Source organism: Venturia canescens, chromosome 1 (genome assembly GCF_019457755.1).
Source record: "Venturia canescens isolate UGA chromosome 1, ASM1945775v1, whole genome shotgun sequence".
NCBI classification, from domain to species: Eukaryota; Metazoa; Arthropoda; class Insecta; order Hymenoptera; family Ichneumonidae; genus Venturia; species Venturia canescens.
Window position 1 is genome coordinate 29,713,441 of NC_057421.1, and position 15,470 is coordinate 29,728,910.

The 15,470-nt window shown below is 37.5% G+C and overlaps 3 protein-coding genes across 8 annotated transcripts in view; 2 read left to right on the forward strand and 1 right to left on the reverse strand.

Annotated features, from left to right (window-relative positions):
- Positions 1-15,470, forward strand: part of shaker (Potassium voltage-gated channel protein Shaker) — a 203,604-nt gene that overhangs the window by 67,513 nt on the left and 120,621 nt on the right. The window contains exon 1 of one of the 4 annotated variants that reach the window (XM_043433658.1): positions 9,282-11,943. The exons of the other annotated variants lie outside the window; for them this stretch is intronic. Within the exon in view, the coding sequence (XP_043289593.1) occupies positions 11,789-11,943 (155 nt within the window). The 5' untranslated portion in view covers positions 9,282-11,788. Of the gene's footprint in view, positions 1-9,281; positions 11,944-15,470 lie in introns of those variants that run through there. 4 annotated transcript variants of the gene reach the window in all.
- Positions 1,409-4,109, reverse strand: LOC122419253 (uncharacterized). Its single transcript, XM_043433667.1, has 4 exons — positions 4,032-4,109; positions 1,999-2,203; positions 1,712-1,835; positions 1,409-1,607 (listed from the first exon to the last, which is right to left on the reverse strand). The coding sequence occupies exons 1-4, from the start codon at positions 4,044-4,046 to the stop codon at positions 1,604-1,606; spliced, it is 348 nt and encodes a 115-aa protein (XP_043289602.1). The 5' UTR covers positions 4,047-4,109; the 3' UTR covers positions 1,409-1,603.
- Positions 3,578-8,078, forward strand: LOC122419251 (uncharacterized ENTR1 family protein-like). Of its 3 annotated transcripts, none has more exons than XM_043433663.1 (3): positions 3,578-4,665; positions 6,515-7,009; positions 7,823-8,078. In XM_043433663.1, the coding sequence occupies exons 2-3, from the start codon at positions 6,558-6,560 to the stop codon at positions 7,875-7,877; spliced, it is 507 nt and encodes a 168-aa protein (XP_043289598.1). In that variant the 5' UTR covers positions 3,578-4,665; positions 6,515-6,557; the 3' UTR covers positions 7,878-8,078. The 3 variants fall into 3 exon arrangements, with proteins under 3 accessions (XP_043289598.1, XP_043289599.1, XP_043289597.1); XM_043433664.1 differs by lacking the exon at positions 3,578-4,665 and adding an exon at positions 4,699-6,056; XM_043433662.1 differs by lacking the exon at positions 3,578-4,665 and having other exon boundaries at positions 4,700-7,009.

Consider the following 15,470-nt stretch of genomic DNA (forward strand, 5'->3'; position numbering starts at 1 on the left):
AGCTGTCAACGTATTTTACTATTGAAAATATACGATCGTGCAGAAGTTCGCAGTCATTTTCACCCTCGACGTTGTGTGAATTTCAGTGTCAATACGCTCTGCATTACAATTCCCCAGTGCAAATGAGCTCGGGAATAGACTTTTGCACCTCACCGTTCGTTAATGAAAACTAGATAGTCTGATTCATTCGATGCGTGAAACACTACCAGCGGTGATCGTGCTCTTCTGTTTTCGATTTATTCGTCATGCACGCGGGAATGAGAAGCGCGTTTGTTGGTGCGAAAAGAACCGCACCAGCCGGCGTAATCAACCGAAGGTACGAGCAGCTAATGACGATAAATTTATTGCAAGCATGATAGGTTATCATTTCATTCCTTCTTCACGAAACTTCAAAAAATATGTATTTTTCAGCACGTTATTGAGTTAAGTGAATTAAGTGCGTACAAAAAACGTAATGGTGAATTTCGTCATACTCTGAATAAAAAAAGTTCGATTCGTTGAAAATGGTCCGTGAACGTTCCGAGTGCATGAAAAAATGTGCTCAAAATTAAGAACGGTGCGAATGTATGAATAGTAAATGTCGCAATATATCTGGTGAAAATCTATTCACTGTGGTTTTCATTTTATTGGATATAACATTATGCATTTGAGCGATTTATTTTTGGTGGAGGGTGTTGATATGGTTCATAAGTAAAAAAAAAAAAAAAAAAAAAAAAACACGTGGACGTATCGGAAATTATTAAAAAAAATTTTATTAGAAAAGTTTATGTAATTTGTTTATTAATACGCAGATATGAATCGAGTTCGGCACTGTTTATAAAATATCGGCTTTTCAACGGTCTCGGAAGAGCTAATACTTCGATAAATTATAGCCGCCGAATATATTTTTGAGGTACGGCTGTTTGCCACGCCATCTACCTGCAAACTGATGGAATCTTGAAGAGCTTTCAGCTCGACAACGAGCAAGGGACTTGATAGTAGTGCAGTTTGCTCTAGCAAGCTCCCGCTGCAACCACCGATTGATAACGATCCTCGAGCATACCGAATCCTAATCTTCCGCTGGTAACCCTGAAGATAACATCTATCTTCAAAAAATACCTTCATCCTTGCGAGCGTGCAAGCGCGCGAGCACTTCCGTGAGAAACATCCAAATAGTGCTTCCAACGGACGTCAAATGCTCCATAAGTACGCTTATTTATCGGCAGTTAAATCAAGCAACCAAAGCTTTGATCCAAGAGTTTTTCGAATAGCTGAGCTTGTATAAACACTACTTTTCCGACAATAGCTCATAACTTTATGGAGAATCCATATAGGTCATATAAAGGTGAGAGATAGAGAGAAAAGGAGAGGGAGAGAGAGGAGAGAATGCGTTTTATTTTTCCATTTTAATTTATTGATTTTCCGTTCTTTGGCCTCGAAACGTGAACATGCAAATTTGCTGTTCTGATATCAAATCGGGTAAACTTAACAATGATGTAAATCACTTTAAAATACATTTTTTTTCTCTGTACGGTATCCGGAACAAACATTTAAATCGTTTTTTAAGCGAAGGTCGATATTCCATGTTTCACATAACCTCTAACTTTCGCTTGGAATTTAAAAATTACCTGAAATATTTTTTCCAACTTCAATGGTCAATGAACGAGTGCAGTAGACTAAACTAAAATTTCCTTCAATCGCAATACAATGAGATAAAAATCCAGACACTTACTCATTATCACAGTATTTCATTTTTTGTGTAATTGCATAACCGTTAATAACAGTTTGGGTGGATGGGAAATCACTCTGCATTACGACAATTGAAGATCCCGACATCTCTCGTATAGTTAGCTCCTCTTGTAGTTAACAATAAGATTTTTTGTAAAAAAAGAACGCAATTTATTTAAAAATAAAAAATTTAAAAATAAATTATCTACGACCTGTGTAATAGAATAATCTATGATAATGAAAAAATACGTTGTTACGATGTACGTATGGGAAATCCAAAAGTGCCTGTACCATTGTATGTAACATATGTATATAGAACGTAGCTCTGGCACCATGGGATGAACCCAGAATTGAATGTAATGGGACAGATTTCTTGTCTTCCTGAGTCCATGGTGAATGGGCTACAGAAGGGGAAGTCAGATGCGGCAGCATGGAGACCTGGTCGCTGAACCAAACTAGTCTTCCAGGGGAGATTAACTTCAGACCCAAGCTGACCCTGTAATAGGTGAAAGCCTGTAAACAAGAGTCAATACACAAGACAGAAAAAGAAGTAGTTACAATCAATACATATCGTCAATGAAATGACTGAAAGTTTGTGTCATTTTGTGATATAACTAACGAATACGCACGACACACATTATAATTTTATCAAAATGGAAAACTCGACCAAATTCACGCGTACGGGCTATTTGATGAACTGTTAAGGGTATCGAAACACAAATGTAAAACGGTAAGTTCCACTTATATCGTTGACCTGGGTCATAAGTTCGAATACTGCCCGCGGTGAATCGTAATGTATACAGGGCATTCCATGCCAAATCAGTCGGTTTGAAAAATGTTTATTTTTTATTTCTTCAATTTTTTTACACATTTTAGTATCCCTTAGAATAGCACTTTTGTTGAATTTCGAGTTTTTTTTTTTTATTACTTGCATAAAGCTCTTTTTCAGAATCTTTGTTTTTTCATGGTCTTTACAGAAAAAAAAAAAAAATGTCAAAGAATTTTTTATGAGGATTTTAGAATTTGAAATATAAAAAAATACTGTTTTTAAAAGGGAGTGTGTCTTTTGATATTGAAGGTTTTCTATTTTGAACTTATTTTTTTTTTTTTAACAATTTTTGAGATCAGTTCGGTCGTGGGGATTAATGAGAAATTTCCGAACAAAAAAACCAAAAAAAGCAATTTTTTTGAAAATTCAATATTCTTTGAATAACTATTTCAAAAATCTTGAAACTGAACAGAAAGGCTCTTCTGTTGTATACTAAAAGATATCGAAAAATTGTTAAAATAAAAAATAACTAATTTTCTAACTGTCCGATTTGGCGTGGAACGCCCCATATTTTTCTTACATGTTTCAACGACGCCGAGTTCTAGAAGAGACCCGTGTTTTTTCTACATATCATTAGCTGATGCGTGTTGTTGGTGATGGTCTATAAAGGCCCTGCGCATACATCTCGACTACTCATTTCCCTGCCACACAGCGTTTATTTGCAGATTGCATATTTCACACGTTCGATCTACAGACGTACTTAATTATCTTAGCAAGTGCCCTTGAGAATGAAATGAAGTAAAAAAAACTCAGATAGAGAGATGACGAATAAAGGCTACCAGCGATGTGTCCGACTACGTAAATTATCCACTCCCGGACTACAGCACGGTTACTATTATTCTCGTATTGAAATTAAAAATAAAAAAATAAAAAAAAAAAACTGATCGAATAAATCGAGACATCGTGGAAAAAACGTTAAAGATAGACGTGAGAACAGAAAAGAACTGACCTAGAAATTAAGGGGAATTTATTCAGGGTCGAAGTAATATAATCTATCGCACCGACTGTCGGAATTTGATCTTTGTGTTATTCTTCAATGACTATATACGATCATGGAATCAGGCAGCGGATGGAATACTTATAATTTCCTGCAGGTCAGGATTACTGAAAAGCTTTTCCTGTCGTCAAGCGTTCGATTACCTGCTGCTTAACCAATTTTTCTAGGAGGCTAATGCTGCTAGGGCATCGAGCATGGCGTAGCATGTACGGGCACATCGTGAGTGGGTTAACAATGAATATATAGAGGCTTTGAGGTGTATCTCGGGATAACCCAGTACCGAAGGTGAACTGTTTCACGACACGAATACACGCGAGGAAAAGCCTCGAGAGTGCAAAAGAGAGAAAGAGTGACAGAGTGAAAGAGTAAAAGGAGAAAGGGAAAACTGAGAACGGCGAAAGGAGGGTTGGAAAAGAGAGCAAATCGTTGAGAGAAAGAGTGGGAGCGAACTCGTTGCCGATCGAGGTTGCGTAGGAGAGAAAGGAATAAAGAACCAACCTGAACGTGTATCATATATGTATATACAGCTTAGCTTGGTAGAGCAACTCTCAACCCCGACAGGGAGGCCAACCGAGGGAATCGCACAAGCGGCAAAGAACCGCCTACCGGTTTGCCATAAGTCGGGGGATGCGGTTGGTCCCGCAGTCAGTTATTCCGACGCCGTGATCCCATTCGCGTCATACCAGTCAACCATATAACACTTCTGCTCTTGATTCCATCCACCAAGTTGAACAAGACAAAGGACCTTCCGATATATCCGCAGCTCTGAGGATATCCGTCCTAGCCGACCGATTACCAAACTTCCCTCGAAAATACGGGCTCTCGAACGTCTCACCCTTATCACGACATCTGTTGGATCTTTCCGGTATCTCTCCTGTTTTAAATCGCGAGCATCCCGGGAGAGGGTGAAATAGAACGCGCGCGTGCGCTCGGTTGGTGGTTCCAGAATCGGTACAATCTCGACCTCTGCTCTATCTATCGCAGCTTCGAGAGAGAATCACAACTCTTTTCTTGGTTAACTTTCATCGATTTTCCATCAACATTCGTGTATTGTCAAACTACGCCAACAACGGACCAAAGCCTACTCTGGAATACTAAGACGACCCGATCGGGCCAACCTGCATAAGATATAGTAAACCCAATTAACTCCTAAGTTTATTTTCTTTTTACCCAGCCTATTGATGCAATGTGTGAAAGATCGAGTTGTGTGTAATTCCAAGTGAAAACCGTGACACTTACGGCTTGCGAAATATCTCGTTGAGATTCGTACGTGATTTCATCAACTCCAGCATTTTCTGGTAGAATTTTCACGAATCGTCTATTTCACGATATGGAATTAGGAGAATAGGTGGATTATTCCTAGGATTATTCGTAGTTAAAGTACACCGAAAAAACTCGAATATCCATGTGCAGAATCTCATTTGATGCTAAAATGGTATCATTGAAATCCCGAAGTCTTCCTCCAAATCGAGCACTTCATTATTTTACTTATTTTCGAACCATTGCACATGATTCGAGAAGTGGGTCAAAACCGATTGGTTTAACCTGAAAATCCGATGCATCGCATCCAGTTGTGTACCTATCGATGTAACCTTCCATATATCATCGTTCCGCCAAACATATACCCAGATGAATGTCTTCTGATAGTCATCCGCGTTAAAAACTCTTCTAATTAGCATGCTGGAGGGGAAAGTTTAAAGAGAAGGAAATAATAAAATCGTTGTTTTCGTTCGCGAGTGAGTTATCGAACCAAGAGATCATTTGACGTGTATGTGAACGCTGAAAATTAGCACTATTGAAATCAGGTCGTATAAGGTAGCTCATGTAGATCATATGTGTATATAACACGGTAGGGTAACCTAATCGGGGTTAGCGTGCCAACTAGGCGACAGGGTCGTTCTCGTATGTTTCAACCGTTTCAACGTATCGACCAGCCGGCCGGTAGCGGTGGAGGAGAGCGCAGTGCCCTGTCGTCACAGCCTTCACTGACGCCACCATACGGAGCATCCCGGGACCACAATTCCTCTTACTGTCTCGCTCTTGATCTCCCTTCCTCTCTCACTCTTTCTCTCTTTCTCTCTCTCACACGCATACACGCACTCCCTCTTTCTTTCTAATTGAGTAATCTTGACGAAAGAGGATGGAGATATTTGTGATCAGAGGATTCGGAGAGAAGGATTGCGTAGCGGGAAAAGTACAGTTGTGTATGTGTTTGTGTATATGTGTGTAGCGATAGACAGAGATAGAGAAAGATGGTTGGTGGTGATTGACAACATGTGCGCGTCGGAGGAGCCGCAAGCACGTTGTCGTGATCATCTTAGTATTTGATTTGAATATGCGACGGTGCTTTGAAAGGATTTACCGGTGATGAGGTGATACGCTGGAGGGTTGATTGGTAGTTAAGTAATTGAACGGAAATAGTCTGGTTTGATAGAAGTGCAGCAGAGATCATGCCGATTTGTCAGTTTCCCATGATTCAATAGTGAAGACGGAAAGTGGGGAGTGAATCCAGTTGGATCGAAGGTATCACGGTGCATGTGGAGGTGTGACTATATATTTACATGAGAGGGAAGTACCGGAAGTATATAGATTGAGTATCGGTTGGAAAGAAGAGTAGTAGCATCATGAGGCTAGAGAGGGATAGGGAAAAATAAGTTGCGAGTGTGTCGCAGATCGTGCGAAGGTAGCAAGTGTGAAAAGGCTGAGTGAAGAAGGAACGTTGCACATTGAATTAATCCAGTAGTAGAATTAGTGATGTGCAGGGTGATGGATCGTGTTGCTTGATTGTGAACGAATGACTGGAAATGCTCGTACAGCGTGAATGCTGCATAATGGGTTAGAAATGATCAACAGTCAGATTGTTATGTTAATTGATTAACGTGAAAGTATATATGGAAGTGAGCATGATCCCGTTATACTTATAATGATAAAGTGGTTTCGTATGGCGAATAGTTTGGAAGTTTTTGAGATTTCGTCATCAGTTAGGGCAGAAGTGGAGTCAACGGACGTCAATCATCGAGTTGAATGGGTGGGCCAGGCACCGAGCGGGCTACGAGGCACAAGCTGAACGCGGTGCCACACCACGTCGGTCACGGGGAACGTCTCCTCGTTATCGGCGAGCCACCCGCCCCGTGTCGCTGTTACCATCCAAACAATCATCATTCACCACCTGGAACTATTATTCTACCTTCACCCCCGCCCCTCGGATCACTGCACGCACGTAACAGCTTCAACGCAACTATCAATCTCGACAGCATAAACAACAATAATAACTATAACGACAACAACGCAAGTCAACGCAACAGCAATCACATCGGTACAAACGAAAAGAGCAATCACGCCAAGGTCATCGCAGCTGACGATACAGTCAAGAAAGCGGCCATGTCATCCCCGCCGAAGCACCGCCGGGGCTTTGATCCCAACGACTCTTCAAACAATGATTTTCGTCGCTACCGTCGTGTCAAGACGCGACAACGGTGAGTCCGTTCAATCGTTTAAAAAAAAAAAAATCGAAAAAACACTTCAAAACGGAACTATTTTGTCTCTTTCAAAATGAAACTCTCACGAAAATGATTGCAGTTTGAAGTCGCCTTAATAAAAAAAAAAAATAAAAATAAAACTTTCAAAAAAGCATTATTGACATATGGGTAATCTCTCGGAGTAGTTATCATCTTATGAGCAATATTCGAAAAGTTTTGAACTATCGATTGTAGTATTTTGGTACAAGGACAAACTTAATGATTTTTCATTCAAACGCTACTCACATATTTCTCTCGGTTTGACGTGTTTATCGGTTCTTTGCATACAAACATATGTGTTCTATTATTCACTCGCGCACACACCCACACCGACAGACACACGTGACAACACTTTTTTGCGGCTATAGCTTTTGGTACGGCTGAAGTATCAGAGTGTATCTGTTATTATAAGTATCACGATTTTTCAAATCACTAGAGAAAATTGTAGCGAATTACAAATCGTTGTACCCGTCTGCGTTTTCCAAAGAAAAAATGCTATTGTTGGAAAGCTTTCAGAAAATCATTGATTCCGTTTGAAATTCATGATGGCTTCCAAGCTAATGTTCGAGAAATAAAATGGTGTTGAAGTATGTTCGAAAATCCTAATAAGAAAAAATCAAACCACTCTCTATCGTGCATGTACTCAATTAACGCAGCGATTTGTTTTCGGCTTTTTTCTCTTGGGTGCGCGAGATAAAATTAAAATTAATTGAACAATTATTTTAAAACACGAAGCTTTACTCATTGGCGAATGCACAAAAATGTTCACAGAGGCTTTGTATGTTCCCATCGTGACCTTCAAGGCTGGGCACACAGACCTCCTTGAACCTCCATGAACCTGACACATCCAAGAGCACAGGCACGTCCAGTACACGCTTGCGATGTTTGATGTTGGATCGCTTGGCTACCGGTTCGCTCGATGGGAAGTCGTCGCGATGTTTCGAACGAATAAAACTAAAAATAATGACAAAAATAGAAACAAAAATATTAATATGAATAATAAAAGCTGGTTTTGCGACAAAATAAATCATTCCAACGCTTTGAAAAACCTTTTTGATGTCCCCCGATGTGCACAAATGCCTATCAGTGCATGCACTTCGACCGATCGAGTTCTTCGAGAATGTCAGTTTGTCAAAACTCTTTATCTTTTTGTTAAGTTGTTCGATCAAGCAATTGTTTTTTTTTCTACGTGTATCGCAGCCTCAGTCATGTTTTTGCCCTACAAGTATCGATCTATCAATTTGGGCTCTCAAAAATCACATACGAGATCATAATTCTGGTATGAGTAAATGGAATGTGATTGGGTTTTGCACTTTTTGATGCTTCGAATGTTATAATCATGCGATTTATTTATTTGTACGTTTTTTTTATTATTAATATGTCAGAATTGCTACATTATCTATTTTACAGTGTGCTTATTGCAATATAACTTTACAAATTTTACATTATGAATATTTCTAGAACGACATTGACCGAATTCTCACTAAATCCTTTCAAAGAGTTGGTAGAAGGATTTATGTAAGCACGCTTCCGTGATCATTATGATTCAAGCTACAAATCAAACAAGCCCAATGACAACTGACTTCCGGTATTGAAGTACGCTGTTTCGGGGGTGAGGTGAAATGTTTAATCGAAAAATATTTCGAGGTTGATGGGAATTTGTGTTTATACTGCCGGGAGATTTTCGATTGATCATTTATTTGTCAAAGAGTTGATAATCGACGAAAAATTTTTGTAGTTATTTAATGTTTCCTTACGTTAAAAATAGTTATGATAGGGCGATTGATTTAACTGAGAATGACGCACTCGATGTCACATACACCCTAATATGAAAAAATAATCGTAATGATTGGAATGTAAGATAGAAAATATTTTCTGGCAGGGATCGCATTCGAAGTTGATTTTGCCAAATATCTCAAATATATTTGGGTATCATATTACATAAGTAGTAGGGTGATTGAAACATTTTTTTTTTTTAATTTTCGATTGGAACCAAGCTCAAAAGTTTCGTTCAGGTGTCAAAATGGACCAGTTAAAATATGAGTCCTCAATATTAATATTAAGGCATATTTTTTTTTTTTGACATATTTTTGGAGAGAATTGAACGTTCTACAAACAAGGACCGATGTCACTTTTCGGTAAATGAACTTGGTAAACAGTTATTCAAAGTCAAAGACAAAATTCACGGTCAATATACCCTTTTCTCAAGAAAGGGGTATATTTTTTACTCTTTTTAGTTCAAAAAGCTCAAAACGGACTGAAAGTATATTTGGATGCTCCAAAAATTCGAAAAACACAACTATCGATAGTACGATCTGGAAAAACTCGAAAATGATATGGATTTTTTTAAACGATTTGAGCTCGAACGTAACACGAAGTTCCAAAAATGGTCTGATGTTTATTTTACCTACAATGAGAATTTCAACATACCTGAAAATAATTTTTTTCACATTTACATCAAATTTTTTGCTGGAGGGTTTTTTTTATTGCAGTTGGGGCATGTCTGCCGATGTTCGCGAACTCCTTGGAATAAATACTGCAGTTGTTCGAGTTCTTCCAGATTGTACTATCGATAGCTGTTTCCAAAATATACTTTGAGTTCGTTTTGAACTCTTTGAACTGAAAAATCTGAGAGTTTTTTTGGAGAAAAAGGTATAATGACAGTGAATTTTGTCTTCGACCTTGAATAACCGTTGATCGAGTTGATTTACCGAAAAGTAAAATCAGACCTTTTTCGTAGAATGTTCAACTCACTACAAAAACATGCCTAGAACTTTATGGTACGACGTATCGTTCGTGAATTACAAAAATCAAAATAAAAAAATGAGCTGTGTTATTCTTATGGAAAATCGACAAGAGCGATGCGCACTAACTTCATATTAATATTAATGGCTCATATTTTAACTGGTCCATTTTGATATCTGAACGAAACATTTGAGTTTGGTTCCAATCGAAAATTAAATTTTTTTTTAATCACCTTAATAAGTAGCTAAGTTATTGTGTATTCGATACTAATGAGTTGGGAATTAATTTATTGATATCAGACATAGGCATAATTTAAATTCTCGTTCCATTGCTCCTCGACATCATTGAAATGATAGACAATCGAGTATTGTTAAAAGACTTCGCATTCAGGAGGAATTCCTTATTTTACGGCCCCATCAAAGTTAGCTCTTTCGACTCTTGGAACGAAATTTTTAGCTTTTCATTCAATTAAATAATTCAATCAATCACATAAATTAATACCTCAAGAAAATAATTTTCCACAAGGTATTCCAGTGTTTTGTCTTTCTTTGTCCATAAAAAAATAATGAAATAAAAAAAACGAAGAACGGCTATTCGAAAGTATTGTCGAATATTGTGAAAAAGACACGGCTTCTGCTTTCACTGTTTCAACCTGACGGGTTCGTCTTACATTTCATACGGTAGTATCGATTTTCGACGAGAATATCTTTTCCTTCTGTTACATCAAGCTTTATACTTTCTCTTTTGCTCCATTTGAACTGACACCTCATATCGTTTTTTGATACAAATGTCGATAGTATTTGAATTATACACAGTCCGGAAATACTATACTTACAGAGCTCAAACATAATACCTGAAATATCAAAAGTGTGCAAACACTAACTCGAGTAGATGTTTTAACAGGACAAAAATCGTTCAATTTCTATTCAAATAACAATTTTCCTAGTCATGAATCCTGATAGAAATAATTCGTTTTATAAATAAGTACTTAAACTGAATAGGAAAGATGGAGATTTTTTTCTGTTACCAAAGAAGCTACTTTGAATATGATTAATAATGTTTCCAAAGTCTGTATTACCACGATAAGTTAGTGCATAGTTGAACATCTAAAATCGAGTTCGGTGAAATAAAATATTGGCTAATTGACAAAAAGCTCTTATGCTGCCATGGTAAATTTTCAATAACAATAAATTACATGGCCATATCGAAAAATTATTTCAGAGCGCCAACCGAAGGCAAATATATAATAACAAAGAGAATAGAAATAAATATTTTGCCTGCTGGGATGCAAAATTCGATTGAACCTCTGGTTTACTTTACCCCATTTTGCTTTCATTTTACTCGTGAATTTCGTTAGACCAAATATTATTATCATCGACAGTGTATTTAACGAGTTGTAGTTACACAAACATATTTTTTCTTACGAGCTTATTCCGACACCCTCAAATTTCCCCCTCTTTCAGCAGTAAGTATCTTTCTCATTGGTTACGAGCTTCAAGAAACCTCACAAGCTCCCCTCACATTTGTAAATGTATACAGCTCTAGGAATGTCATGTTGTCACCTACGGTTGCCTTTGTATAACTTTATCTTAACAGTGGCCACAGTTATTGTTCGGCTAACGTACGATGTTTGTAAGGCCCGACGAAACGTTGACAGGTGCCTTTTTTTGTTGATTTTATTTGTTTTTTTCTTCTGTTTACTTTTTTCCTACCGATATTTCGCGACTTGTTATTCTCGTTACGTTCTTCACATCACGTGCTATTGATTAATATATCAGTTTTTAACACTTGACTGACTGGAATAATTCCTATTTATAAGAAACAGTAACGGCTTCAGTGAAAAAAAAATTTTTCTAATGTTGAATGGAACACGCTTCAGTCATCATTAGACCAATGGTGACGTTTCAATAAACGTTCCATCTTCTACCTTAAATAAACGTGCTCAAAATATGTGGACGTTGCCAACGCGTGATATCTTGATTGACCAAATTCATGGGAAAAAGTGATATGGGTTTTAATGGTACTGTACTGGATTCAGTGATCTTTCTAATCGCCGTGAATCTCATCTTGAAATTTCTCGGCTTGTGCGATATTTGTATACCGTATGCCATTCTTCTGACGATTGTCTTCATTACCACCATTTTTATGTAAGTTTACGATCATTTTCATAGTTGGCCCAAAATTCGATATGAAAAAGAAACTCGCGACCAAACATACTTCGAACCAAAATTACATGGAATCAAAATATAAAATTGAATCGAAATTCATATTTTGATTTGAAATTCTTTAATACTGAGCGGAAGTCAATTTTCTGGAAAAGTTTTCTGGCTCTCGAGAATAATCATTAAAGAACTTTCGTCATGTAATGTTCGATACGTCGTTCACGTATCTCAAATGCAATATGCCAGCTGTAGACTAGCTTATGAATCCAAACGAGAATTGCTAAGGTTGAGTGATCCGTTTGAGCTGTCTATCCAACATGTGGATTCCATAGTACAGCTTTTGTTTTATGTATACAATTCAACCTATATCGAGTATCAGACAAATTCCCCTGTCAAACTAGACAATCATTATTTTTTTACACTCCCTGGTTAAACCATAAGTTGACGTTTTGAAAAGAATAAACTTCACCCAATTACTGAGATTCCATTATTGTTATTTGATTAATTGAAATGTTGAATGATTCAATCCATCCTCAGAGGGAGTTGCAATTATTCATGAAAGTACTATAAGATAAAGTGAAAAATGTTACAAACGAATTTGAAGCAGTTTTGAACTGCAGTTCTGATTCGAGCTATTTGCCACCATTTACTCGGTTAGTTTTATTTTTTTTTCATAATTTTCAAGTGGACGAATTTGATTACTGTCTTTATTTGGTTTCAGGACGGTGATTCGCGCGTTTCTTTTTCTTCACTTACAATAATCATAAAACTGTATCAGATGTGTTTATTGAAATACTGAATTACTAAAAATGATTTTCTATGCGTAGACCCCTCGGGCCCTAGTCCTGAAGTTCAGGCTCGATCATTCACTTCATATATTTCAATTGTTTAAGAAAAAATAACAAACTGAATTTCCATCGTAATGGACTATTGACGAGATTTGAAAACAAATAAAGGTGGGTTATTATTGGGAAAAAGTTCCATTCTAGTTTCCCATGGTCGAGAGTATCAGCCGAAGGTCTTTTGAGTTGTCCAATCATGATAAATCATCATGTCAAGTCAATCATTATGATAAATACTTCCTGAGTGCTAATTTATACCTTGGAACTATTTCATATTAATATCCACATACATTCATATTAAACAGAGTTGATTTTAGACTGAAGGGTGTATTCTGGTCGGAGATCGGGAGCTGCTAAGCGCAACACACCGAAGTTTGGAGGATAAGTGGTTTGCACACAATTAGTTGTAGATGACGTTGTTGATAGTGGCCCGAGGGTTGGTGTACGTATAATCCAAGTCGTCCGGAGGTAGCGTTATCATAGCAGCTTAAGTTGCCTGGAGGCTTGCACGATTGCAAATTTTGTAAGCTTGGATATATCGATGATAAAAATAAAATCCAACTGAGAGAGCTTTTTTATGAAATTGTCTATTTTCTAGATTTTTTTTTAAAGAAATAAAAATCAGTTTTAATCTTATGATTTGTTTGTCGGATAAACTTAAACGGATTCATGTCAATTTGTATTGTGGGAAAAAATAATCGTCCTATGAAAATACTCTTTTCGTATTCCAAGGAGAAAATCTAAACCTATACAATATTCTGAATACAAATATTCTAAAGCTTTCTCTGAAAGATGAATTGCTGAAGCTGTGTTTCGTTAAGTGACCTCCAGACATTCTCGAATATATATTTTTTGAAAACCAAAGGCAGGTTTGCCAGTTGCAATAAAACTCAACCCACTGGTTCATCATCGAGAAGATGAAGCTTTAAACGTGTAAACTCGTGTTGCTTGGCAGCTCCCAATTCGACGAGGTGGAAAAATCTGGCGAGGATGTTGAAGTGGATCATCAAATTATACGTAGCATGGGTGCTTCTTCCCGGCCAGGGGGGCAGCTGTTCATACCCGAGGCGAAAAAAGCGGTGATACCTTACAGTAACCACAGACTAGAGTGCATATATCTGTGTATTTTTCATCTCTTGTATGGTATCCATGCTAGTTGCTTCGTTATTATTTTTATGTTGAGGGTCGATGGAGAAAGAAACAATACACGAAGAAGAAGAGAAGCATTCAGCCTGAAATATTTTCAACGGAAATATTTTTCAGGGAATGTTAAAGTTCTTTACTTTCAGAGTATAAGCATCTGAAAATGAGATCAATTATTCTCTCTTATTACCACTGTCGGACGGTAAAATTCATCAAGATATTTCCGTTTGTAAAACGTTTATCTTGAGTTCGATTGAGCACAGTAGGTCACTCGATATTCAGAGCACAACATGCGATTACATATTTTCTTATGTATCTTTATCCAACACACACTATTCGGGTTTCACTGTTGATCTTTCAGGAGGATAATAAAAAAAAATTGTTTAGTTGTACCTCAAATGTGAACTGCGTGTATCAATAATATTGATTTGATGCAAATTAATCCATAAATTGATATATGTCAGCACGTTTTTGCTGGAATTCATAGGCTCACTAGGCATTTAACTCTGTTGTAGATTTATGAAAAATGACAGAGTCAATTTTCTAAGCTTTCTCCACTAAATGGAAATACTTGATGAAAACTATTCTTCGTCATATTAGTAACTACGTTAGGATCAAACTTTATCGAATTTTAACAAATTTCTTTCCAACAGCCTGGAATTCATCGCCATTTTAATTGATGGATTGATAATGAATTATGCACACGCCTTATGCGCTGCTTATAAAAAAGCTTCCGAATTTCTCAAAACTTCCCGACAATAGTACGTACAGATCGATGATTAGAGTGTCTCTGATATGTTGGATACTCGCGACATTATCGAGTATGAACGAGGAGAACAAAAGAGTTGGAAAAATCGAAGAACAATTTGAGAGATGAAGTGGCAAAGTTAATGATTTCAAGATATCTGGAACAAGATTCGAAGTAGAATCAAGGTAAAAGGGGAAAGAAAGAGGCAGGAAGGAAAGTCATATTTTACAGTCGGTATACATTCAAAACCCTCTAACCGAGTCCTCTCGTCGTCAGCTCGAGTGAGAGCGCACATTAGCTGTTTGTAGCTCACCATATTTCCCGAAGCCCTCTCTCTCTCTATCTCTCGAAGCCTGCAACTTTGTGAATCACGTGAAGCCGAAATCCATGTGCAATGTTAGATGAGTTGGTAACGTAGCAGCCTGATGGTACAAAGTTTGGCTCGAAACTGAAGTAAAGAATCCGCGCTACCGCACGATAACAACGTCAAGCTCCTGACCCCTCGAAGCTTTCAGTTGTAGAGAAATCGCAGCAGATGGCGCGAGCATAATGTGTCACGAGGATCAGAACAAGCCACCCTAATGCAGCATACTGTAGAACCAAGTGATTCTCAACCTCTATCAGCCTTGACCTACGAGTCTCACGATTCTTACAACAGTCTGCACTGACGTAAAAGCTGCGTCTCGTGATGCGGCGTATACATAGATATATGGTATCTAATTTTAATACATATTATGAAATAATATAATTTCTTCGGTTTTTTGCGAGTCGCCCAATGT

What these genes read in the sequence shown, in the direction of transcription:
- LOC122419253 (XM_043433667.1), bottom strand. An exon ending in TACATATGTTACATACAATG is followed by an intron (nt 1,836 to 1,998) that starts GTACAGGCACTT and finishes GTTAACTACAAG; the next exon opens with AGGAGCTAACTATACGAGAG.
- LOC122419251 (XM_043433663.1), top strand. Translation starts at nt 6,558, where the DNA reads ATGGGTGGGCCAGGCACCGAGCGGGCTACGAGGCACAAGCTGAACGCG. An exon ending in CGTGTCAAGACGCGACAACG is followed by an intron (nt 7,010 to 7,822) that starts GTGAGTCCGTTC and finishes AAATGTTCACAG; the next exon opens with AGGCTTTGTATGTTCCCATC.